This window comes from Eschrichtius robustus, chromosome 2 (assembly GCF_028021215.1).
Source record: "Eschrichtius robustus isolate mEscRob2 chromosome 2, mEscRob2.pri, whole genome shotgun sequence".
Lineage (NCBI taxonomy): Eukaryota > Metazoa > Chordata > Mammalia > Artiodactyla > Eschrichtiidae > Eschrichtius > Eschrichtius robustus.
This window is the reverse complement of record NC_090825.1, coordinates 169,907,542-169,934,229: the sequence shown is the minus strand read 5'-3', so window position 1 is coordinate 169,934,229 and position 26,688 is coordinate 169,907,542. Positions and strand designations below refer to the sequence as shown.

Below are 26,688 nucleotides of genomic sequence, written 5' to 3'. Positions count from 1 at the left end.
GCTCCACAGGATTCTGCACCCTCCAGAATACCACCCTGGTGTGGGAGGCTCACCCCAGAGATTAGAAATGCTTGGTGTGTTTGAGGAACATCAAGGGAGCTGGTGCAGCCGAAGGAGTGAGAGAGGAGGGTGGGGAAACCAGGGCAGGGAGATGAGCAGGGAGGGACGAATCATGCAGGAACTTGGGGGCCGCAGGGAGGACTTAGGCTTTTATCCCAAGTGAGGTGGGAGCCATGGAAGGTTCTGAGCAGAGGGACATGATTGGACTCAGGTGTTCACAGTCACCCTCTAGCCTCTCTGGGGGGACAGGCTTGGGAGGGGGAGCAGGGTGGGTGGGACCCAAGAGAACTGGGAGCAGGCGATTGCACTGGTCCAGGCAGGAGATGATGGGGACCAGGCCCAGGGTGGTGGCAGAGAAGGTGGTGAAAAGTGGGCAGATTCTTGGAAGGTTTGGAAGGCAGAACCAACGAGGTTTGCTAATGGATCTGATGGGAGGTGAGGAGCCCAGGGGGATCCCAAGGTTTTGACCTAAGAACCAGCAAGTCAGAACTACCTTTCACAAGGTGGGAAGGTGCCTTGGTCAGGGGCTCTCACTCCTCCCCCAGGTCCTCTGGCCACTGTCCCAGCCCTTCAGGATGAGGTGGGTGGTCCCATTGGCTACCATGCCCCCTCCTGTTGTCCCTCCTCCTGAGGCTAAAGGGTGGTTGCTGCTCCCCAGGGCGGGGATGAGGGATCAGAGCGCTGTCTCTTCTCCTCCCATAGATGATCGACCTGGGGCTCGTCCTGCACCAGGGTGCCTACTTCCGTGACCTCTGGAACATTCTCGACTTCATAGTGGTCAGTGGGGCCCTGGTGGCCTTTGCCTTCACGTAAGTGTCCTCTCGAGGACTCCACCTGCCCCTTCGTCCCTCCGTCCCCAGCCCATTGAATCGGGGGACATGCTCTCGGGGTGCAGAGAAGGGGAGACTGGGCTCCAGGGTGGTGGGAGGCATCCGCATGCCACCAGGAAGAGCTTCGATTGGCTTTTGCATGATGCCCACCACGGAGGAAGGAGAAGGCCTCCCACCTTCTACCTCCTTACACAGCCATGCCACTGACCCCTTGCTGTGCTGCTTTCCGTAGACTAGCCCCACCGGGACATCTCATCTTCCTTCTTCTCTACAAGCTCTGCCCAAGCCACTGTCTCTTTGGGGAGCCCCTAAAAAGACAATCAGGAAACGAATGTGCATGAGAATTTGGATCCCCACCCTGTGCCCGAAGGCCCTGTAGTTATAGACCTGATGACTCCCTTTGTGTGTCTTGAACTTCTCCTGGCAGTCCTAGGACACTCTGAAAGGTCATGCCTCATCATGCAGCTCCAAGATGGTGCCCACATTCTGGGCAGCCATTCCAAGATGGCACCCAAAAGCTTAGTAACCATTCCAAGATGGTGCCCAAATTCTGGGCAGCCATTCCATGATGGCAGATGAGTTCTGGACAGCCATTCCAAGATGGCACCCGAATTCTGGGCAGCCATTTTAAGATGGCACCTGAGGGCTCAGTAGTCATTCCAAGATGGCACCCAAAGGCTTAGTAGCCATTCCAAGATGCGATTCCAAGACGGCATCCAAGGGCTGAGTAGCCATTAGCTCTTAGGGCCCTGGTAGCAAACTTAGCAGCACATTCCTCAAGTTGTAGATGCTTGGGGCAGGATGGAAAAACCTAATCAGCCCCTAATCCAGAAACAAATCTTCTTAGGGACCCTGTCTGTGCCCATCACAGTGGATCATTCCCAGAAAGGAAAGTCTCAAAGGGATTCGGATCCACCTCACCTACATAAGGAGAAATCAGGGGCTTCCCCTTTGCCTCTGCCTCCTGGGCCTCTTCTCAGCAGACCTGGAAGAGCCCTTGAATGGCCCACCCACCTGACCAAACAATGAGGACTTGGTTTTTCAGGAGGCCAGTGTGGTGGCCCATTTCCAATTTAAGGGCTAAACTGGGCCATTCTCAGATCCTTCCCTGGGAACACAATGAGATCAAGTTGTGTCAGAAGAGCAAGAAATCTCCAGAGTTTCTGGACGCCTCTGAGCTGGTGGAGATGTACCATGAAGGTCAGGAAGCTGAATGTATTTCTGACTCTGGCCAGACTTCTCACCCCCTTTCTCTTTGTCTTCTACTTTCTCCTCCTCTTTCTGTGTCTGCTCTTTTCCACCCCCTCTCCTTTTCTCTCTTTCTTCCTCTGTCCCTCTTCCACTCCTCCTTCTCTCTCTCCCACTTTTTTAAGTAATTGAGTATTTGATCATTAGAACAATGGAAGAGATTATCTTAAAAATTAAAGAAGTTTGGCTACATTTTCATTAAGATGTCCTGTAGGTTTAATAATAATAATAATCAAAGCAAAGTGCACAGCAAATTAGAGGAGAAAGATTACCACAAATAAGACAAGGTATCCATGGCCTTCATATATAAAAAGCAATTACAAATCAATAAGAAACACTGAACCTCAATAGGTAAGTGAGCACAGGATTTAACACAGAAATTTCACAGAATGCTGACTAAAAAAATGAAAGGAAATAAAAAACCTACCTCATTGGAATTAGGAGGTGTATAAAATACAAACAAGATACAATTTGTTTCTTATCAAGCTAGCACAGATTTCTTCCCCCAAAAAAGATTCTAAAAGGTGTATATGAGAATGTAATGAAATATGCTTCTCCCTCTGTCCATCAGTTATTTGAGCGACTTCTACAAGGTGTCAGTCAGGCACCATGCTAGGTCCTGAGAAAGTTTCGATTCTGAAAAGCCAGAACATTTGACTGCCCTCATCCTGGAGTGAATCCATCTCAAATCCCCTTCCCTCCCTTGCTCTAGTTTCTGTCTTTCTCCTTCTTTATCCTTCCCCTTTTCTCTCTCCTTCCCTCTCTCTGACTCCCTCTCCTACTCTCTCTGTCTCTCTCTCTCTCTCTTCACCTCCCCTTCCCCTCCCTCCTCCCCTCTCCCCTCCCCCTTCCCCTCTCCTTCTCCCTCTCCCTCTCCTCCAGACTCTTTCTCTCTCTCTCCCTTCCATCCTGTCCTTCGCCTTGACCTTCTGCCTAACCTGGGCCCCATGGCCTGGAGAAGGCAGACACTCTGCCATTTGCTCTGGCATCAGAAACCCAGTCCCCACCATGTTCTGACCTGGGGTGGTCTTCACGTCCAGGGAAGGCAAGTGCAGGCAAGCACCCCTCCCACACTTCCTCCAGCCCTCCAGGATGACGTCTGCCCAGCAGCCCCCAGGTCCCCCAGAGCTCAGAAAGAGATCACATCCATCTGTCCACACACACCAACCCCCTTTGCCAGCTGTGCCCTGGGTGGTGGGTTTTGCCCTCCGTGGCCACCACTGGGTGTAGTACAATAGAGGTAGTGTCTGCTGCCCATCAGTTCATCCTTGACACTTGCCTTCCAGACCTCTGTGAGAGCCAACAAGCTTCAGTGCTGAAGAGGGGGCCCCCACTATTGCCCTGTCCCATCTCCATCCCTCATTTGGCCTCTCAATTTGGGGAAAGTGTGGCCTTCGAAAGACCTGGGAACAAGCCTTTCAAACCGTAGAGCTTTTGCCATGATGGGCCATAGTTTCCCTGGAGCTACAATTAAGCTCAACTTTAAGCAAACCTAATCTGCGAAAACAAAATTATTTTTCCACCCAGAATCAAGCAAAATGATTCTTTGTGTCTGCAGAAGAATATGCCACAGGGAGCTGATTTTGTTTTTTAATTTTTGAGTTTTCGTTTTAAATATAAAGTTATACAAGGGCATTCAAAATGAGCCTACAGCTCAGAGAAATTTAGCAGCATATTTGTAGAGTCAACCTTTGAAACTGGTTTTATGAAGTTGCTACAGGCATGAAGCCAGCCAGTTAATGCCATTGAAAATCCCTGTTTCCAATTGTTTTTTTAATTCCTATGTGAGGAAAGGGTCTGGACAGGGATTTAAGGTCATCCCTATGAGTCTCAGTGCGCTCGTGGATCTTGCAGGAACTGGGGTGTGTAAGATTTTGCCAGTGGGGTCCTGACAAGTGTTAGGGACTCTCTTGGGATTTTAGAAGAGCTGACAACCCGGGGAGCACCGTTATGTGATGGTCATAGGGATGGAAGAGGTAGACCCTGAGACCCCACCCCTGCCACACCCTCCCCACCTCACTGCCAAGAATCCATCTGTCACTGCCACTCCTCCTCCAGGGCAGGGCCACAGGCCAGGCACAGCTGGCAAGCACCTTGATCAAGCTGCTCCTGCATGCCTTAGGCCAATCTGCCGGAAAACCAGAGAAGGGACCCCCCACCCAGGCTGCTACTTTTTTCCCCAGAAAAGTTTCAGAATCCTCCCTCTGCCTTCAGGTTTCTGGCCTCTCTTACCTGAGAAGGTCTCTCGCCCTACAAGGACTTTGCTTATTGTCTTTCCTTGTTACCAGATGGATGTCACATTGGCAGGAGTAGGGGTTGCTCTGAGAGTCTCCACTTGAGTGTCCAATCCCAGAGTCCTTTGCTTCTTTTCTTTCTGTTCTTTTAACTCACATTATCTGTCCTGTGTGCCTGTCTCCTCGCAGACAAGGTTGAGAACCCCGACAAGTGTTAAATCAACCTGATGGTTTTAGAAAAAGGTTCCAGCAAGTCTGTCCGGTTTCTCTCTAGATGTGCAAGTCCCTGAACCTCTCTGTGCCTCAGTTTCCCCATAACTTTGACAAACTTGACTGGGTAATAATGATAGTAACAGCCTCCATTTACTTAATCTTTACAACCCCACGGAGGAAGTTCTCTTATTATTCCTTTTTTGTACATGAGGAAACTGACGACCAGAGAGATTGTGGAGGGAAGTCAGCTGTCAGATTGAGGGTTGCTGCCCATCTCCCAGCACTGAACATGGAGACTTTCACAAGTCAGCAGAATGAGACTTGACAGCCCAGCCAGCCTGGCTTCCTCAAGGCCCCAGCAGGGCCTAGAAGTCCAGGGGAAGAGGGCATGAGACTGTTCCCTTCTTTGTCGAAAGGAATCTTGCTGTTCTCACCTGTTGGGGTGGAGGCAAGGATTCTGCAGTGCTGTGATTGTGGCCCCATCTCGGATATGGGAAAATGATCCCTGTGGTCCTCCAAGGGATGTGTCGAAGCTCTCCCGACGGTTTCCACCCCTCCTGCACCTCCCCCAAATATCTGTGTGTGTGTGTCCTGCTCCATCTACTGACTGTGTGCTGTATCCATGCGACCACCATTAACACACCATTTCATGAGTCACCACACTTAACGTCACGCTCTGTGCCCATGCAACGGGGTAGCCAACTGACATTTCTCAGCAGCTGGCAAATCATGGTCCTGCCCTCACTGCCAAGAGTCCATCTGGGGCTGCCACTCCTCCCTCAAAGCAGGCCAGCACAGCTGGCAGAGCACCTTGATCAAGCCACTCCTGCGTGCTCAGGAACCCAACTGCCAGGAAGCCAAAGAAGGAGCCCCCGGGCTGCCTTTTTTTTTTATCCCCATCCTGAAAACAGCCCCTACCCTTGAAGGCATTCTTTTGTGTGTGTGTAATGAAATGGAAAGGAGATTAGCATGCAAGACACACAAACCTGGGTTTGAATCTCAGTCTGCCACTTCCCGGCTGTGTGACCTTGGACAAGTCACTTTCCCTCTCTGAGCCTCAGCTTCCTCATCTGGAAAATGGGTATAATGGTACCACCTTGCCACAGACAGATGCAGTGATATTCAGAAGACTCACATATTACACCTAACATCATCCATCAGGTTGGGCAGAAATCACTGTCACTGAAAAATTCCTCAATAATCCAAAAAGGAGAATCTATACAATTCTATCTGTGCAATAATTCCTAGATATGTTAAGCTTTGAAAGCCACTGAGGTAAAGTGAAAGGTAGCAGGGAGAAGAAAAATCCAGTGGGAATATTTGTAAGCTTTTAACCCATTATGTTTTTAGAAATGTCACTAACTTCAAAAGGGGGTGGCAGGTGGGATATTCTGTAGAGTACCTGCTTGGCAGTAGGGCTTCCACTGTTCTAATGGCAATCAACTTTCTTGCACCTTGATCTCCAGTCATGGTTGGAGGGTCATAATGAGACTGAGCCTTGATTCCAAAGATGAGTTGTGCAAGGGGCCACTGCCAGATGCAGAGAGCTTCCCCCAGGCCCACATTTTCCCAGAAGGCTCTTGAGAGTTGCCCCTTAATTTCATCCCAAATTGGAACTCTTAGCTGCCCCCCTTCTCCTTCATAACTTAGGGGGTAAAGCCAAGGCCATAGTTACTGTGTATCACGCATCAGCACCCCAAAGGTCTATTTTACAGATGAGGACAATAATTAAGGTCAGTGCTGGGAGTCAAACCCAGGTCCCCCTAACTCCAAAGCTCACCCCCTTCAAGACATTCTAAAGGACTTCCCTGGCAGTCCAGTGGTTAAGACTCCATGCTTCTGATGCAGGGGCCGCGGGTTTGATCCCTGGTCGGGGAACTAAGATCCCGCATACTGCGAGGCGTGGCCAAAAAAAAAAAAAAAAAAAAAAAGACATTCTAAAAATTTCCAGTCCCAGAACCTCTGGAGAAAAGGGGTTTTCCTCCAGCTCTTGGCAGGGACCTTCAGTGGCGAATTCGCCTTTGGTAGTTGATAACTTTCGGGCTGTCCTGCTACTTGGAAATTCGGCTTTCTTGGTGCTGTTGGGCAGTGCCGGGGGCCAGCCAAAGGCAGGGGACGGAACAAGCGTCTTCCAGATGGAAGAATGGACACCATCCAGAGCCACGAGCCTGAGGCGGCCCCTCCTGGTGCCCAGGCAGGGCAGGGGAGTGCTCAGGTGTGCGTGCATGTATGTGTGTGTTCTGTGTTCTTTCTTCTGAGGCCGCTTACGATCTGTCTCTCCCTCCGACGCCACGTCACCAGGAGCAGTACACGGTAAAGTGCCTCTCTCTCTCTCTCTCTCTCTCTCTCTCTCTCTCTCTCTCTCGTTCTGTCTCGTTCTCTGTGCCCTGATGCAGCCATACTGGTTCTGGGCCTGTTTCTGTAGCCTTGTGTCATTGCCACCGTCCTGTCGCTTGCAGTGACCAGAGCCCCCTCAGCCTGCTCCCCAAGGAGCAGGAGCCTGGAGGGGTCTTGGCCACTGCCTCTCATCAGGACCCACCATTTAGCCCAGTTCTTGGAAGAGAACATAAAGGGCGTGGAAGGGGGTCTCCCCATGGCCTTATTTCAATAGTGCAGACAAGCCAGATGGGTGGTTATCAGGGGCGTGAATGTCCAGCTTCCCAGATGGGAGAAGGGTGGACAGTCCAAACAACCAGGGCTTGGGCTTTAAGAGGAGTAAGTAACCCCCCCAACAGGAGCATCTACACTCTCAGCAAAGTGATTTGAAAATCTGCTTGTTTTCTGTAAGAACACCTTGATCAAGCCATTCCTGCATGCTCAGGAGCCAAACTGCCAGGAACACTCTCCTCGGTGTCTCAACAAACAGGATTGTTCTCAGCCTCTCCCAACGGAGAAGTGCCTCCTAGGAGAGAGACCCCCAGAATGCCCATGGAGTCATTTTTACATGAGTAGATGTGCCCCAGGAGGTGTGTTCCCAAATGTCAGCAGTTTGGCCCATCAAGATTTTAGGCAGTTCCACATACAATCTAGATGTCCACTTGCTTGACGTTTTTTTCCACCAACACATAGTCTAAACTTCATTTTAGTTTTGCTAGAACACTTTATGCCATCCCCTTACAACCAGTATTGTTAACCTCAGATAGAACAGGCAACCGCAAAAGTGAACCCAACAAGAATGAAACAGTTGTGTAGCAAGTTGTTACATTCAAGCTGGGTTCTTTGTTAAAAGGGAAATTAGTGAGCGTTAGGGAGGCATTAAAGACCTATGAACACATAGCAGAGACTTCATCTCTGACCAAAACAGGAGGCCTGAAAGATAACTTGAAGAAAACATAGCTGTTTCCCTGTGTGATCCCGTTACTTAATTGTGTTTGTGATCTGCCTGAAAATATCTCAGTGACTCTCCTGATGTGTGTCTCATACTTTGGGGGCACAGCCTTGAGATAATAATGATGACTTTGGTTTAAAAAAGAAAAAACCATGTTCAGACTGCTGAATCCTGGAGCACGGCTGTGCCTGGCAGGTTAAAGTCCAATTCTCTTTTTTCTCTGAAAGATGAGAAAAAGGGACCCTAAAAAAAGCAAATGTCACGAAGAATGTTTTTGCACCTGGATACCCGGGCACACCACGGTGGGTGTTTCTGGGGCAGCTCTACTCATGACCCAAGAGGTAGCTGTAGGGAGATGTTTGCTAACTGTCCCCCAAAGAACTCTGATCTGGATCCATTCACATGTGTCCTGAAACTACACACCAGGCACGTGCTGGGGGCAGAGACAAGAACCAAGATTAAAGGGAAAGTGAACACATAGAAGAAGAAATCACAGTTTCACCTTTGAAGAGTTTTCTGTCTAAAGCCAGAAGCCAATGACAGGAGCAAAGGTGATTCTGAAACAGCACTGGGGTCTGGCAGAGCCCAGAGGCAGCCAGTGGAGGCTGTCAGATGATGGGACATTTACCTTGGGCTTTGAGGGCTGCATAGTTCTGTGAATGGAGAAGTGGAGGAAGGGCATTTCTAGCAGAGGGAAGAGAAGCAAAAGAGTGTGGCTGGGGCTTGGGGTGTGTAGTAATCAATGGGAATGCAAACAGAAAGGTAAGTTGGACTAGATTCCGAAAAGCCTTGAATGCCAAGCTAGGAGTTTGCACTTCTAGGAATTCAGTTGCTCCAGAAGGAGTCGGAGCAGGAGAGTGACATGGTCATTGGTTTTGGCCACTGTGTGCAGAAAAGATGCAAGAAGAGAGAGACAGGGAGTGGGGGGAAAGTTGGGATGTGGATAATGGGGGTCTGACCTAGGATGGTGCCATGTGTAGGAGGGTGACCCTTTGGGGATGAGGATGGAGGGCAGGAGCTGAACACAAGTGCTGGGTTTCTGGCTTGGGCAGCTGGGTGGGTGGTGAGTTCCATTAATCACAAGCCTTTGATGGCCACACCCAATGCCCTCCTTTTGGGGGCGCTTGAATCATGGTTGGCTAAGGGTGTCATGACATCTGCAATGCTAAGACTCAGGCCCAGTAGACCCTGGACTGAACCTCTATGCAGCAATCTGACAAAGATGAGATCAGATACCCTGAAAGAATGAGGCAGTGATTCAACATCTGATGTTCTGGTTCCTTCCACTCCTGTGGGCTCAGGGAATATTGGGGCAGGGGGTGGGGGAAGGGAGTTCTGGTTTAAAGGCCACTTTAAGCATTTCCTGGATCCTGTTGGAAGAGGGAGGAATCCCATTTCTAAAAGCTCACTAAGACCACCGCCAAAGAGAACACACAGAGGGCAGCCAACTTCCTCGTGCTGGATCTAAGAGCCACCCCATGCAGCTGCTCAGGCTCAGCCAGGGCCCTCAACAAACGCTGAGACCAAAACCACAAAAGGCCATCTACTCGCTAGCTCTTGAGCCCAGATGTAGCAGGGGAGCTGACTACTCTTCTCCGGGAAGGACATGGCTATGCCAGGCCCACCCCAGACTCCTAAGCCTGGGAGGGTGGGGCCACTTGGGGCTGTGGACCACCCACCACCCAGCCTGACCTTGGCTCCCTCTCTTCCCTTCTCCCCATTCTAACATCCCTCCACAGTGGCAATAGCAAAGGAAAGGACATCAACACGATTAAATCCCTCCGAGTCCTTCGGGTGCTACGACCTCTTAAAACCATCAAGCGGTTGCCAAAGCTCAAGGTGAGATTGGGGTATGTGGAAGATCTATCAGGGTTGCCACGTACAGTTGAGCAGGTTGCACACTGCTCAAGGACACTACGTTGAAAGGGGTGCTGCTAACATCACAGCCATTATATATGGATATACTTATTACTACAACTCTCCAGTAGATGGCAGTAAAGTGAGTTAATGGAACAAAATCTGTATATCATGGTAATTTTCCAATAGATGAAATGTCTCTTGCAAAGTTGAGATCCCTTTTCTTAATTCCCACGAAGGCATCATGTGGATAAAACAGGGCATAACCCTAATCTGGGAAGCAGGAAACTAGGTTTCTGGTCCCACATAAGCTTTAACTTTTCACCTGCCTATTCTAGGGTCCAATATCTCCTGTTCCAAAATAGCATGAACCAACAAAGTGAAGTAAGTCAGAAAGAGAAAAACAAATATTGTATATTAACACATATATGTGGTATCTAGAAAAAATAGTATAGATGAACTATTTGCAAAGCAGAAATAGAGACACAGACATATAGAGAACAAACATATGGATACCAAGGGGAAAAGGGGGGGTGGGATGAATTGGGAGATTGGGATTGACATATATACACTACTATGTATAAAATAGATAACTAATAAGAACCTACTGTAGAGCACAGGGAACTCTACTCGGTGCTCTGTGATGACCTAAATGGGAAGGAAATCCAAAAAAGAGGGGATATATGTATACGTATGGCTGATTCACTTTGCTGTACAGCAGGAACTAACACAACAGTGTAAAGCAACTATACTTCAATAAAAAAAATAAATAAATGAAACTTGAAAAAAATAGCATGAACCAGCATTTCCCAAAAGCTTGTTGTTTAAAAAAAAAAAAAAAAAGAAGGAAGGAAGGAAATGAAACCTAGTCATTCAAACACCCCTTTTCAATTTATGAAGCACCTGAGGCTCACCTGTATTATCTCTTTCTTAATATGTTTCTTTAAGTCAAGTCACTTTAGTTTTTACTTCAGTGGATTTATTTTAAAAGGAAATGCTTGTCAAGTTTCTTAAGTTGGAAAACCAAAACCCACTGTTAATAGAAGGTAAAACTAAATATCTGTTCAAAATATAAGATAACTGTTACTAAAACCTAGCCCAAAATAATTGCCTGACAAAGACTTAGAGCGTGGATACTTGCTCTTTCTTGGTTAAAAAGGAAAAGTACAGGGACTTCCCTGGCGGTCCAGTGGTTAAGACTCTGTGTTCCCAATGCAGGGGGCACAGGGTCGATCCCTGGTCAGGCACCTAAGATCCTGCATGCCGCATGGCGCGGCCAAAAAAAGAAGGAAAAGTATAAATGTTAGGTGTTAACACAGTAACAACTAAGGAAGACTTTCTCCTTCACTCAAAAGGATTGAAAGAATTAGAGAGAGAATAACTTTGCTACCATGTGATTCAGTGTTACTTGGTCTTGGGCTCCTATAGGACCGAAAAGTACGTCTGATATCACCGGTGGTGTGCCCCTCCCCCATGATTTGGGAAATCATGATTCGAATGCCCCCTTTTTGTTGATGAATATTCAAAGAGGAAATGTGGCTGCCTTCTGAACGGGAAAGCTTGCTTGCACTGAGACTCGTGGAATCCAGGAGTAGTCGGTTCAGTGGCTCTTTCCCATTTTCTGGGTCACAGCCCCCTTTGAAAGCCCCATGAAAGCTGTGCACTCTCTCCCCCAGGGGAAGCCGGCGGAGCTAACGTGTGATTCCAGTAGGTTGACGATCCTCGATGCTTACTTGTAGTTAGGACCCGCTGTGATTAATAGCAGAATGCAGTGGGGGACATTCCAGGCTGGGACCCCCCGCCTTCTCTGGAGGAGGATGGAAGGATTCCATCTTACGCAGGGCAGAATCTCCAGGGCACGTGAAGTCAGCTCGCAAATCCAGAGTGCCCCCGAGTGATCAGTGGGCAAAAGGGAGGGGACCACAACTCCAGATTATGGGGAAGGGAGTGACGTGAAGCAGGGATGCAGAATGAACAGGAAATGACGTCTCCATCGAGGACCTTTCCTCTTGCCCTGAAGAGCCATGAGCTTACCTTGGAGAAGAAGCGGCCCCATTTCCCAGGGGTTAAAATTGGGGGTTTTCGATGCATAAAAACTCAGAATTGGGTCGAGCCCCAACATTTCTCAGAACTGCGTGGCCTTAACCGAGTGACTTGGATCATGTCCTTGCCTGGAAAATAGGAATAATGACAATACTTGGGTATTATGAGCTGCTGGAGGTGGAGGCCGGGCTGCTTCCCAGCCCCTCACGCTGTCCCTTCCACCCCACCCACCAGGCCGTGTTTGACTGCGTTGTGAACTCACTCAAGAATGTCTTCAACATCCTCATCGTCTACATGCTCTTCATGTTCATCTTTGCCGTGGTGGCCGTGCAGCTCTTCAAGGGCAAGTTCTTCCACTGCACCGACGAGTCCAAGGAGTTTGAGAAAGATTGCCGGTGAGTCTTGACCCTCCTAGGCCTCCCCATCGGGGCTGGCAGGTGGGGGGCGGCCAGATGCGCCAGTCTCTTTGTAACCGAAAGTGGGGTCCGGCTGCTCGCCACTCAAAAGCCAATAAAGAGGCAAAGTTGGTAGAAAGGAACGTTTGCTTTATTTTGGATGCTGGCAACTGCGGGCGGGGAGGGGTTGGTGCAAGGAGGGTAGACTCTTGTCCAAAGGCCAACTCCTCCCCCGGCACTGACAACCAGTGGACAAAAGTTTTTATAGATGGAGAGAGGGAGCTACATGTAGAAACAGCACGGTCAGCTGTGACAGTCAACTTTTTTTTTTAATTTATTTATTTATTTTATTCATTTATCTTTGGCTGCGTTGGGTCTTCGTTGCTGTGCGTGGCTTTCCCTAGTTGCGGCGAGCAGGGGCTACTCTTCGTTGCGGTGCACGGGCTTCTCATTGCCGTGACTTCTCTTGTTGCAGAGCACGGGCTCTAGGCACGCGGGCTTCAGTTGTTGTGGCACGTGAGCTCTAGAGTGCAGGCTCAGTAGTTGTGGTGCACAGGCTTAGTTGCTCCGCGGCCTGTGGGATCTTCCCGGACCAGGGCTCGAACCTGTATCCCCTGCATTGGCAGGCGGATCCTTAACCACTGTGCCACCAGGGAAGCCCTGACAGTCATCTTGATATTGATCATGTGGTGGTCTGATCAGCGTCATCTTGATTGTTTTAAGTACAGTCAATCTTCAGTTCCAGGGTCAGTTTTTTCCCGTTTCCTTGAGGCCAATTCTCAGAATTGTGGCAGCTTATGTAATGGCTACAGTCTGGTCATCATGTAGTTGACTTCTTCCACCTGCTGGGGTTTCAGTATCTATGAGACAGATCAAAGGATATGGCTCAGAATATTATCTGTAACCCTTGAGAAGGAACTAAAGGTCCTTGACTATGCTTAATGACTAAACTATTATTATTTGATCTCCTTTGACTGTTTTCCTTTGCTTCTGCATTTTCTCACTTTTCTGATTAAACTCATTCTTTGGCTAAAGTGCTTGCACAGACAAAAGGCAGGCTGAGGACATGGCGGGGGAAGGACCATAGGGTCCTTCTCCATTTCATCCTGGGCTTGGAAACTGAGGTGTTGGGCGTTGGGGGTGACCCGATTACAACCAGCTTGGATCTGTAAGTAGAAAGAGAGACAGGTTTGGAATAGGAGTCTCTGACCCATGGCTTCTGGATGAGCCATAAGCTGGTTGCTTAACTTTTGAGTTGCCACCTTTGTCAAGTAGGGGATATTAATACACATCTCGGTTCCCTTGTATGAAACCTTTATAGGCAGATGTGTTTCAAAATTCAGAATACTTTGAGATTTTTAGAAAAACTGTGGGGTGCATGTCCCACGTAGCACATAACACAGTTAAATTAAGGCAGCCCTGTGATCAAATGCAATGTTTCTGCCTGGGAACATACAACTATTTGCACCAAATGGGATAAATAACAAGTCGAAAGAGCCTCACATCCAATTGGGTCAGGTTTTGTTGCCAAACGCGTTAGATCAGAGATGGGCAGACTTTGTCTGTCAGGGGCCAGATAGTAACTATCTTTGACTTTGCAAACACTTTCCATTGCACCTAGTGCAACTCCAAAGCAGCCGCAGACAATAGGTAAAAGAATAGGCATGGCTGTGTTCCAATCAGACTTTCTTTCTGGAAACTAAAACTTGAATTTCTTATCATTTTTATCTGTCATGAATGAATTCTTTTAGTTTCAGCCATTTAAAACTGTAAACAACCATTGCTTAGCTTGCGGGCCACCCAGAGGCAGATCCAGATTTGGTCTGCAGGCTGGAACTTGCCAACTGCCGGATTAGGAAAAAATGTTTGGTTTTCAGAGCTTTCTGGATTTTGGAATTGTGGCTAAGGGACTGTGGACCTGAAATCCCCCCATCTTTGGGTCATCCTCATGACGGAAAGTTCTGGACTCAGTCCAGGAAAGTGCTGCGCCTCTCACTAACCAAGCGCTCAGTCAATATTGCTTTTGTCACTAGTATAAACGGTTACTATGCACCAAAGGGCAGCCGGTGGTTATTTTGGTGGCGGGTTCCTGGATTTGGAAGGATCCCAGGCATTGGGCTAGGAGTCTGGGGGCTAACCTTTGTCTCCTACCCTGAGAAGGGGCAGCGAGCGGCTGCCCCCCTTGGCCTGATGAACCCAGAAATGTGCCTGTCTCCCTCCCTGCTCTCAACTGCCCCCCAAGCCTGAGGCTCCCACCCTTGGGTCTAGAAGTGTTCAAGTTGGAAAAGGATACAAGATTCTGAGTTGGCTCTCCCACTGGACACAGGGCTGTGGCATCATCTGTGGATTTATCTCCAAATGGATGCACATAAGCTCCAGGGAGAAACGGGCTTCTTGGGCTGTGGGAAGCAGCGTGGGCTGGTGAGCCCCTCTTCCTCCTCCTCCGTCTCTCTGGTGGCCAAATACGGGTGTCCCTCCATTTACTAATGGTCCCCACTTTCTGTGGCAGCGGCAAGTACCTCCTCTATGAGAAGAACGAGGTGAAGGCGCGGGACCGAGAGTGGAAGAAGTATGAGTTCCATTATGACAACGTGCTATGGGCTCTGCTGACCCTCTTCACCGTGTCCACGGGAGAAGGCTGGCCACAGTAAGTGGTCCAGTCAGAAAGCCCCACAGGAGGAGCTCGGGGGCCTCCAGGGAGCAGGAGAGGAAAGGGTCCAAGAGCCCAGTGCTGAGAAAGGTCTGAGGGAGGGAGGGGTTTGCTCCTGGCTTCCAGAAGTGGGGACAATGCAAGAGGCACCAGATGTCAGATGCAAGTGGGGACAACGCAAGATGCAAGACGTCAGCAGAACAGCATCCCCCATGTGTGGTTGGGCTTCTCGGGGCAGAAATCCAGCGGTCGCTTGGCTTGCCAACCCCTTGAGTGTACGGGGCTGTGTGCTCCCAGAACAGGCACCGTTTCTAATTTACAGAAAGGCCGCGTGTACGTACACATGCGGTCACATCCTCTTAACCCTTCCGGTGCTGGTGAACAAAAACCTCCAAGCCAGGGGGGTGTGAACCTGGCATTTTCCAAGTCGGTTTGACCACAGGACCCATCTGTCCCAGACAGGGCTAAGGCTGCGGTGACATGGGTGAGACTGACTTGTGCAAGTCCAAACTTTAATTCTTTTTTAAGTTTTTTTTTGTTTTGGGGGTGTTTTTTTTGGGGGGGGGTGGTTTGGCCACGGTGCGTGGCATGTGGGATCTTAGTTCCCCAACCAGGAATCAAACCTGCGCCCCCTGAATTGGAAGCACGAGTCTCAACCACTGGATTGCTAGGGAAGTCCTCACGATATAAATTTTTGAGATTTTGTTCATCAGGGGCTTTGGGGCATTTCTTCTGAGTTTTTAAAATATTGCAGGAAATACTAAATATTACAATGAAATGTTATTTATCTCGATTACTGAGGGGTTTGACACCCCCTGAATTTGTGCCCATGGCAAGTGCCTCTCTCGCCTCCCCTTAGTCCCGGTCCTGCTCCCAGAGGTGTCGGCTGAATGCAGGCTGAAGGTTTGGTAGATTCCAGCGTGTGCCTTCAACATGCTCACCTCCCTCCCTCGCTCAGCAAACACCCCCAACCCACACATGCCTGTCTGATCACCCATGCGCACACCCAGGATCCACACACACAGGGCCAGTGCTAGCCCTTCAGGCACCTTTGAGCGAATTTTTAAAGACACCCATTCCTCAACAGACTTTACTTCCATCTGTCAGAAAAGCGTTGCAATATACTTAATGATCTTGCTCAAAAAAAGGCACTTTATGGCCACCTGCCAAAAAGTTGTCACCATTAATACACAGATCTATCAGGTCTACAGTATGAATGGTGCCCCTTAGATGCAGAGCACTTGAGCAGTGCGTGATCTGTGCAGATGTACAGGGCAGCCGCGCATACACTCACTTCCATGTGCATCCTCATTACCCCTCCTTGGCTCCCACGACCACCTGTGCTTAAATATTCACACACACACACGCACACACATACGCCTGCCTCCGTGACCCCCTACTCACTCCCATTCATCACCACAAACCTAGTTTCAAATCCCACCTTGGCCGCACCTGAGTGGGTGATCTACAGCCGAACCTCAGTTTCCTTGTGTGCAAAACGGAGCCAGTAATAACCTCCCTGAGAGGGTTGCTGGGAAAATGAATAAAATGTTGAACATCATTTCTGGCACGTAATAGGCCCTCAATACAGGGCAGTAGAAGTAACTGACATTGCTGTCAACACTCCCCACAGGCAAAAGAGGTGGGAAGGTTACGGCTTCATAAAGTAACCACAGTGACTGCAGTCAGAAAACAGGGATGACTCTTCATTTCTTTTCTGTTTCCTCTTAATATTTTCCTCCATTCCTGTTCCCCTGTCTCACTTTCCCCCTCTCCCCACCCGGGTCCTCACAGGGTCCTCAAGCACTCCGTGGATGCCACCTTTGAGAACCAGGGTCCCAGCCCTGGGTACCGCATGGAGATGTCCATCTTCTACGTCGTCTACTTTGTGGTGTTCCCCTTCTTCTTTGTCAATATCTTTGTGGCCTTGATCATCATCACCTTCCAGGAGCAGGGGGACAAAATGATGGAGGAATACAGCCTGGAGAAAAATGAGGTACCACTTCCCACTTATATCCCCGCTTAAAAACTGACACCCCCCCATCACACATGCACACACACACACACACACACACACACAAAGGAACCAGCTTCTGGGGGCATCTGGGGAGGGAACAGCAGCATTCTCCAAGCAGAATCAAGTCTGCATGAAGGGCAGCCCTTCACGGGGTTTCCAGAAGAAAACACATCAGAGAGAAGTTGTGTATGTATCAGTCAGTTTGGACTAGGTTATGATGCGGTAACAAGCAGCCCTCACATCTCAATGCCAGATATCCACAAAGGAATTGGACTGCATGTCCAGATGGCTCTGCTCCGTGTCATCTTTATTCTGGTTCCCCTCTAAGATGCTTCAGATAAAAAAGAGAGAATGGCAAACCATGGTCCACCTCTTGTGGCTTGTGCCCAGAAGTGACATGTGTCACTTCTCACATTTCATTAGCCAGAGCTAGTCACATGTCTGATGTCAGTGGGGCAGGGAAGTATAATCTCCCCCAGGGAGGGGTGGTGAATATTTACGAATGAAAATCCAGTCCACCAGAGAGTATAGGCATGACCCTTTGCTTCTCTAGAATCATCCAAGCTAGGTGGAGGACCTAGAATGCATTCTTCCTCTGCTTTGTTGGCCTCTAAGACTAAATAACTATTATTCCTCCCTGTCTCCTTCCCTCAAAGAGAAGGAGAAGCAAAATAGTCGGTAAGAAAGAATGGTTAGGCTTCACAACATGGATGGACCTAGAGATTATCATACTAAGCGAAGCAAGTCAGAAAGAGAAAGACAAATACCATGTGGTATCACTTTATGTGGAATCTAAAATATGACACAAATGAACGTACCTATGAAACAGAAACAGACTCATTGACATAGAGAACAGACTCGTAGTTGCCAAGGGCGGGGGCGGGGGAGGGAAGGATTGGGAGTTTGGGATTAGCAGAGGAAAACTATTATATATAGGATGGATAAACAACAAGGTCCTCCTGTAGAGCACAGAGAACTATATTGAATATCCTGTGATAAACCATAATAGAAAAAAATATGAAAAAAGCAACTGAATTGCTTTGCTGTACAGCAGAAATTAACACAGCATTTTAAATCAACTATACTTCAATAAAATTTAAAAAAAGAATGGTTAGGCTTCAGTGTCAGACTCTGGTTGAAATTCAAGGTTCGCCCACTAGGCAGCCGTGCCACGTCAGGCTTAACCTCTCTGAGCCTTTATTTTCCTCATCTGCAAAGTGGGGGCTACTGATAGTACCCATCGATCATGTTTGCTAAGGGGATTCAATGAGGTAACGGGAGAGTGTCAGCACAAGGTTTGGCCGATGGTAATTTCTCAAGGAGCTGTAGCTGTCGGGAGAAGAAAACATTCATGGCGAGGAGCTTATGGGGGGTGTGGGGTGGGCAAGAGAGGCAGACATCCAGGCAGACGTGCAGAAGAGCTGCATCGAATGAGATGGGGGGTTGCTGGGTGTCCAGCCGCCTCTCTCCTACCTCAGGCCCTCACACTGCTGCGCTCTCTCCTGCAGAGGGCCTGCATTGACTTCGCCATCAGCGCTAAACCCCTGACCCGACACATGCCCCAGAACAAGCAGAGTTTCCAGTACCGCATGTGGCAGTTCGTGGTGTCCCCGCCTTTCGAGTACACCATCATGGCCATGATCGCCCTCAACACCATCGTGCTCATGATGAAGGTGAGTCCCCCCTCCCCCCAGGCACTGCTTAATCCCCACCGCACCCCTGCCCCACGCAAAACAGAACCGGCTACGAGTTTCCCAGGCAGACCACACTCTGTGTCACCGCCAGGCCCCTGCTCCTGCTCTTCCCTCTGCCTGACACACGGTTCCCACCGCTTTGTCTGGCCAGCCTCTTCCAGCTGCCCCTGCAGAGCCCTTCCTCTAGGAAGCCTTCCCTGACCTCCCAGGACCGCATGAGGTGTTTGCAAGCATCCTGTCTGTTATCTCACATGCCACGATACCAGTGTTGGGTTGCCTGATAGTCTGCCACCTGCCTGTGAGCTCCGAGGGGCCAGACAAGTACTGATCACCCCTGAATTTCAGGGGTTCAGAGAGGGCCTAACTCGGAGGGGACAAGAGCCCCTTGATAAATGTTTGATGAAAGAAATGAGGAGGGAAGGGCAGGTAAAGACCCTGCGAGCCTCGGGGCCCTGGAGCCTCTTCAGGGTGAAAAGTCAAAACCTTTCACCCTGTGCTTTGGAGACCAAAAGCCTGAATTTGAGCCCAGCTCTACCATTTGATTCACCATTTAACCTTGCACTAGTGACCAGTGGCATCTCAGGGCCTCAGTTTCCCTGTCAATAAAATGGGAAGGATAATAATAGCACGTTCCTTGCCCCCCAGTGGGGATTAGGATTGAATAAGAAATTTCCTGCAAAGACGTTAGCACATTTCTCAATTCTTAAAAACACTCAACAAATTTAGCTGTTGATTTTTTTGAACTGGTAAAAAAGCAGTGCCTGTATTCACCTGAAAATTCATCTCCATAAGCGAGTGCTTTGTCTTTTCATTGTTAGGAACATAACAGTTTCAAACAAACAGAAGAGAGAGAGATAGAACAGCACAGCCCTTCTCAAACTGCTCACAGATCAGCTGGGCATCTTGTGAATCTGCAGATTCTGGTTCAGCAGGTCCGGGTGGGTCTGGGACTCCACAATTCTAACCAGCATCCCGGTGGTGCAGATGCTGTAGGTCCCTGGACCACATCCTGAGCATCCAGGCGCTTGTGAATACCCAGTCTCCATCACCCAGAGTTACCCATTGGGAACATTCTGCTGTGTTTGCTTCATCTATTTTTTTCTCATTTTTTTAAAAATTGAGGTGAAATTCACATAACCTACAGTTAACCATTTTAAAGTGTACAATTCAGTGGCATTTGGTCCATTCACGATGTTGTGCAACCACCACCCCTATCTATTTCCATCACCCCAAAAGGAAACCCATCCCCGTTACCAGTGACTCCCTATCCCCCTTCCCCCAGCCCCTGGCAACCACTAATCTGTGTGCTATGCATGTACCTACTCTGGACATTTCATCTATTTTTTAAAGTGTTTTAAATGATAGACACCACACTGTTTCACGCTTAAATTCTTCAGCGTGCTTTCCGAAGTAATCAGAACATTTTCCTACATGTTCTTATGCTTGACAAGATTAGTGATAACACCATAAGATCCATATTGAAGTGTCCCCAAAACGTCTTTTACAGTAAGTTGTTTTTTGAGCCAAGATCTAAATGGCTACACATGGTCTCCAGTTTTTTGTTTTTAAATCTCCGTCCTCTGCCCCACCCCCCGACCCCCCACCACCCCGCGCTGTTAACTTTTTGAGGAAACCAGATGAGTTGAATGAAAACTGTCCCACCTCTGGGTGCATTGGTTTACTCCATCTGCTGGATTTCCTGTAACCTGGTAGTTAGATTTAAAGGTTATCGGTTCAAATCTGATTCGTTTGGGCAAGAGTCATAAGCGGTCAGAATAGCGGTTACCTCTGGGGTGGGTGGGTTATCAACTGGGAAGGGGTGCAAGAAAACTTTGGGGAGGGGTGCTGGAAATGTTCTAAATCTTGGTCTGGGAAGTGGTCCCATAGGAGTGTACAGGTAAGAATTAAAAAAGACATCGGAAGGAAAAAAAAAAGAAGAAATGACTGCAAAGAGGATGCTGTAGACATCCTGCATCCCATCAGGAGACCCATCGATAGGGCCAGGCTCTCCCGGGATCTCGGCTGCTAAGATAGGACTCAAGAAAGGAATTTTTGTTTTGACCTGAAAAGAGTAGCCCAGCCAGCGAAGAGCTTGCCTGGGGCCCGGGCTGGCTCCACAGGACATCAGTAGGGAAACCAAGTGTCCGAGTCCTGCCTGCCCCCGGGGAAAGGGCAGCCACGAAGCCACCTCAGCCCCGGTCCTCGACACTGTGCCCACTGACCCCACTGCTCTCCCTCCTTCCTTCTCTAGTTCTACGGGGCCTCTGTCGCTTATGAAAATGCCCTGAGGGTATTCAACATTGTCTTCACTTCCCTCTTCTCTCTGGAATGTCTTCTCAAAGTCATGGCTTTTGGGATTCTGGTAAGTCCAGCCTCGGAGCTAGAGCTGTGGGTTAAGGGAAAGCCCAGAGGGGCACTGGGTGTTGGGTGGTGGTCTCCCCACCTGGCCCCTCTGCCCCCAGCCCCAATGGTGACTTGAGCATCTCTCCAATGTGCACAGATTCTACTTAGGCGTTCTTGTACTTACCAAGTAACACCAAACTCTGTGTCAGGCACATATCTATTATTAAATGATGCGATGAGAGGGGTAATGATTCATTCTGGAGATAAGGAAACTGAGATCCAGACAGGCCAAGTCCACAGCGTTCAAACTGTTCTAGCCACAATCGCAGTAAGAAATACACTTTGCAATGGAGCCCAGTACTCAGACGTACAAACAGACAACCAAAATGAAATATTCACAGAATCTGTATCTCCCCTTAGCACGTGCCCTATACTCTGAAGTTGTCTATCTCCTTGATTCCGTGTCCCCCCCACCCCGCTCCCACTTTTTTTTCCCCCCGGCCGCACGGCATGGCACTTGGGATCTTAGTTCCCCCGACCAGGGATCAAACCCACGCCCCCTGCAGTGGAAACGCAGTCTTAACCACTGGACCGCCAGGGAAGTCACGCCCCTCCTTTTTTTTTTTTTTTTAATTTATTTATTTACTTATTTATTTATTTATGGCTGTGTTGGGTCTTCATTTCTGTGCGAGGGCTTTCTCTAGTTGCGGCAAGCGGGGGCCACTCTTCATCGCGGTGCGCGGGCCTCTCACTATCGCGGCCTCTCTTGTTGCGGAGCACAGGCTCCAGACGCGCAGGCTCAGTAATTGTGGCTCACGGGCCCAGTTGCTCCGCGGCATGTGGGATCCTCCCAGACCAGGGCTCGAACCCGTGTCCCCTGCATTGGCAGGCAGACTCTCAACCACCGCGCCACCAGGGAAGCCCATGCCCCTCCTTTTTTAATGCAGTTCCTGACCTACTAACTTGATTTCATCTCCCACTAATGCAAGTGGTCTTAACCTGAGGCCCATTGACCCCCTAAGGGATCTATGGATGTAGGGTGGGATGAGGGAGCCCAGGAAATAAGAGGTGAAAAAAATTACATCTTTATTTTTCACCAGCTGCTAACTGGACTTTTGCTTTTCCTTCCATCCTGAAAGTAGACAGCAAACCCCCGCAGGATTACCAATATGATCTGTGTCACTGATAAAAATCAGATGTTCTCATATCGCATCCCAGAGGTTGCAGGTAAGTCAGCCCTCCATATCCACAGGTTCTGCATCCACGGAGTCAACCAATTCGATTGGCAATTGGTTGAATCCACAGATGTGGGACCCGCGGATACAGAGGCCTGACTGTAAAGGACTTGAGGATATGCTTAGCCCACCTCTCTGAAGAGAATGACCTACAGCCCGTGGTGTCAGCAGACCCAGGCTGGGGTCATACCTCGGCTTCCCAAGGTGGTAAAAGCTGTCGGCTTTGGCACCAGAGAGACCTCGAGTCCAGTCGTATCCAGGCTGTGTCACCTCACCTCTCTCTCCTCCATTGCAAGAAAGGCCCGTCCTCTGCCTCTCCTTCGAAAGAGCTCTTGCAAACCCCAAATGCAAATAATGTGTGTCTGGAGACTGAGGGTCCAAGCCTGACATGTTGCGAGCGCTCAATAAATACCAGAAAGTGTTACAATAAAGCTCATCACCTGACCTTTCTCCACCAAAGCAGTGGCTACCAAGCCTGCAACCCATCAGAAGCACTTAAAGTTGAATGATGCCCCAGACCCACCTCAAGAGATCCTTATTCATTTGGTTGGGTGGGAGTGTGGAGTTTAAATGATAGAGGGGCTATCCAGGGGCTTGAGGCCTGTAGCCAAACACCTATAAAGTTGTCCTCGTTTGTGCTCCCCTAGAGGTAGAGCCTGAGACAAACTTGAATGCAAGCAATTTATCTGGGAGGTGACTCCGGGAAGCCCCGTAGGGGAAAGAGGGAGTGAGACAGGGAAAGGAAGGCAGCCGGTACAGGGTGTGTAGGTGAGCAGGTTCCCTATGGGTGTAACTGGGATGCAGTTCCATGGAGGACCTCTGGGGTGCAGCAGAGAGCACATACTCAGGTCATGTCACCCATGGCGGGGGAGCTGGAGTATTTATTCTCCAGTGCCCATCAGTCATAGTCAAGGGCTGCTCCCACAGGAGCTGTTAACTCCCCTGTGCAGCTAGAGAAAGCCCCTGGGCAGAGTAACAAGGGTACACAGTCAAAATATGAGGGGATATGGGTAAGGCCCCAGCAGCACCTGCGAAAATACCAAAAAGTGCCAGTGGAACCTGCACTCCTTTTAGACAATCATAAAACAACATCCATCTATTGAGCACCTACTATATACCAAACCCCACACTCAGTGACTCACATTCATTATCAGATTGTTGTTATACCTTTATCTTCCAGAAGAGGGCCCTGAGGCCCAAGCAGTCCAACTCCGAGGACATTTGATTCGTACATGCTAAAAGAATTTGATCCTGGGAAGCACAGATCCAAAGCCTGTGTCCTTCTCTGTGAGGCAGAGGGGCTGCCGCTGGGTCGGATGCTCAGGGGAGAAGATGACTGCTCAGAATGGGGCCCAAGCCCCAACCTGGCCTCTGCTTTTGTGAGGTTGCTGGGAAAGCCTGTGTTTAGCATGGGTCCCACCAAGCCTTGAGGGAAGGGCCGTCTATTTGAGCCAGACCCTTACATCCAGGCAGAGGTGCTACTCGTTGTGGGCTCAAACAGTGTGAAATATTTCAGTATTTTTTTTTTAGTATTTATTTATTTATTTGGTTGCACCGGGTCTTAGTTGTGGCAGGCGGGCTCCTTAGTTGTGGCATGCAAACTCTTAGTTGCAGCATGCATGTGGGATCTAATTCCCTGACCAGGAATTGAACCCAGGCCCCCTGCATTGGGAGTGTGGAGTCTTAACCACTGTGCCACCAGGAAGTCCCAATATTTCAGTATTTTAACAACAGCATACTATACCTGTGTGTCCCACTTGAGCCAGAACCCAGCCCAGGGATATACCAGTCAGGATAGCTCAAGTTAAGCTGTGGTAACAAACACAGCTTTGTTGCTCCAATCAACAAAGGGTTTGCTCTCCCCCACATCTCAGTTTCTCCAATCAACAAAGCGTTTACTCAGAGACCCAGGCTCACTGAGCAGCCGTCATCTGGAACATTACTGGTCACCAGGTCCAGGGTTAAGAGAGTTCCGGCGAGTCCTGCACTGGCCAGAAAGTGACTCACGCTGCCTCTGTTCACGACCCATCGGCTGTAACTAGACACACAACCTTATCTAACCACAAGGGGGCCAGGAAGTGTAGCCTCGTGTATGCCCAGAAGGCCTCTGCACCCTTGTTCCTATCCCCCTTCTCCAGATTAGGAAATGGAGGCACAGAGAGGTTAAGTCACTGACCCACAGCCACACAGCTGGATGGTAGCAGAGCTGGCATGTGAACCCAGAGGCTGCTGTCTTAGCAAGTGTACTATAAGCACGGTCTTGATTCAGCAGGGTCCTGTCCATAGACTCTGGGCTGGCCCAGACCTGGGTTCAAATCCTGACTCTTCACCTCTATGCTGCCTGAGGTGACCATCTTTGCTCTCTGAGCCCCAGTCGCCTTATATAAAATGGGTGATAAACCTTCCTTCCGAGGGCCTTCATGAGGATCCCAGTGACGTCATTTATGAAGCATCTGAGGTCTCAGAGAGCCCTTGGAACTGTTGGAGAAACAGGGCACAGCCCAGAAAGGCAGCGCTCCCCCACAACGGAGCTGCAGTGGCACCCGGAGACCCCCCTCTGGGGCCAAGCAAGCTGTGGGAGGGCTGGGGGGGGTCCCAGGGAGGGGGGACTCGGAACAGATGACACTGAGCAGCCCACCCAGCAACATTTTGCTGATTGAATGACTGTAACTGTCCCGGGCACTTGACTGCTCTGCAGCTGTGCCCCGAACGGGCCCCCTGGGCTGGATGTGGGGGCCGGCCGTGGAGCCCTATGTCGGCATCTCTATCGTGTGGGTCCCCGTTCTAGAATTATTTCCGCGATGCCTGGAACATCTTCGACTTCGTGACTGTTCTGGGCAGCATCACCGACATCCTGGTGACCGAGTTTGGGGTAAGTTTCCCGCCGGCTTCTCTCTGGGCAGTTCCTGGCTGGGCTGGGAGGGGCGAGGAAGAGGTCATCAAGAAGCAGTGGGTCCCGGCAGCCACAGCTGGCTCAAGCCAGCGCTGGACCATGACCAAAGAGGGAGAGGTGGGGTCCCTGGGAGCAAGGGCAGCCCCTTAAGAGGGTGATGCGGGGAGACGGGGGTGTCCGAAGCCATGGCCGTGGGGCTAGCGCTGCAACGTGAACTTCCCTGCCTCTTGGCTACCGACTTATGATTAAATCATGTGGATGAGCTCATTGAGAAAACTGAGACACTTAAAGGATCCCAAGGCTGAGCCCCACTCCCCCAAACACCACACAGTGTTGGGGGCCCAGAGGGAACCAGCTTCAAGTTCATTCTGCTTGAACTAAGCATCTTCTGGCTCACGGGGAGGAGGGTGCCATGGCCCTTGGGTTAACGGGGGGACACCATTCCCAGGACCTTAGGAGGGTCCCTGGGACATGTGTCTTCCTCTATCCCCAGGCCTGGGAGGTTCCCAACATGGGGGGGGGGTCTCTGGACCTCGCTGTGGTGGTCCCTCACAGGACCACATCGTCTGGAAGACGCAGGTCCCAGAGCTCCTGCCCCACACCCCCTCCCTGGCCATTTGCCAGTGAGCCTAGGCTTGAGGGCCCTGGGGAGGCTGTGGGAGGATAGGAGTTCCCCACAGGTGAAGCAAAAGGGCAAAGAGTGGCAGAGCCGAGGGCCGGGGGTGGTAACAACCTTGTCATAATAACAATAATAAAAGCTGACAGGGACGGCCAGGCACTGTGCCAAGCGTTTTACATGGATTAGCTCGTGGTACAGGTCGGGGGCTCAGCATATAAAAGAATTCCTTTAGAGGGTTCAACTGAAGGGATCCAAAAGCAGAGACTGCTCACAGAGCGGAGGGGAAGGGGCCCAGCACCCAACCACCGTGGGGAGCTGTTACCTGCGCAGGTGCTGAAGTCAGAGAGGGGGCCGCCTGGTGGGAGCTGTGAACGTGCAGGGACAGAGCTCCTGCCAGAGACAGGGCCAAAGCAGGCACAGAGCATCGGGGAAGAAATACCCCTACCTTTCTCTCCTGCCACCCTCTATCTCCTGCCAGCCACTTGCATTGGCCAAGCCCAGCCAGAAAGGAGCCAGAAGGCCAGAGAGCCAGGGTGATGCTGAGAACAGGCAGAGGAGAGCAGAGAATAGATCTGGGTGGGGTGGGGCCCGAGGAAGAGGGTGTTGTCCCATTTCACAGATGAGGAAACTGATGCTCAATGCTGAGGAGAATGAGGGACCTACTTAAAGTCATGCAGCCAGACCTGCTGACTCCTGAGGGCACACTGGTGTTCCCTGGGGCGTCCCTAACTGAGCCACCAGCAACAAAGGGATCAATTGGCCCACTCTTCTATCCTGGAAGCCTGATAGGATTGGGAAGCTACACAGAAGAGGGGCCATTCTCTGACGCATCCCCCATACCCCCACCCAAGTGGTATCCTGGTCACAATTCTTTGCCTTCAGCTTCAGTGAACCAGAAGTTCCCCCTTCCCCCGTCTCACCCCTGACACCTTCCTCTAGAGAGGTCATGCCCAGCTGTGGGCTATCCCCATTGGGGTGCCCCCACCTGGCCACTGTCCCCTGGCAGAGGGCCAGAGCTTAGACCTCATC

General features: G+C 50.0%; 1 protein-coding gene across 3 annotated transcripts in view; it reads left to right on the top strand.

Annotated features, from left to right (window-relative positions):
* Positions 1 to 26,688, top strand: part of CACNA1A (calcium voltage-gated channel subunit alpha1 A) — a 234,429-nt gene that overhangs the window by 173,793 nt on the left and 33,948 nt on the right. For all 3 annotated transcript variants that reach the window (XM_068534814.1, XM_068534815.1, XM_068534816.1), the window contains exons 24-31: positions 763 to 869; positions 9,653 to 9,752; positions 12,048 to 12,208; positions 14,718 to 14,855; positions 16,653 to 16,854; positions 18,384 to 18,548; positions 20,821 to 20,931; positions 24,936 to 25,019. In XM_068534814.1, coding sequence (XP_068390915.1) covers positions 763 to 869; positions 9,653 to 9,752; positions 12,048 to 12,208; positions 14,718 to 14,855; positions 16,653 to 16,854; positions 18,384 to 18,548; positions 20,821 to 20,931; positions 24,936 to 25,019 — 1,068 coding nt within the window. The remainder of the gene's footprint in view (positions 1 to 762; positions 870 to 9,652; positions 9,753 to 12,047; positions 12,209 to 14,717; positions 14,856 to 16,652; positions 16,855 to 18,383; positions 18,549 to 20,820; positions 20,932 to 24,935; positions 25,020 to 26,688) is intronic.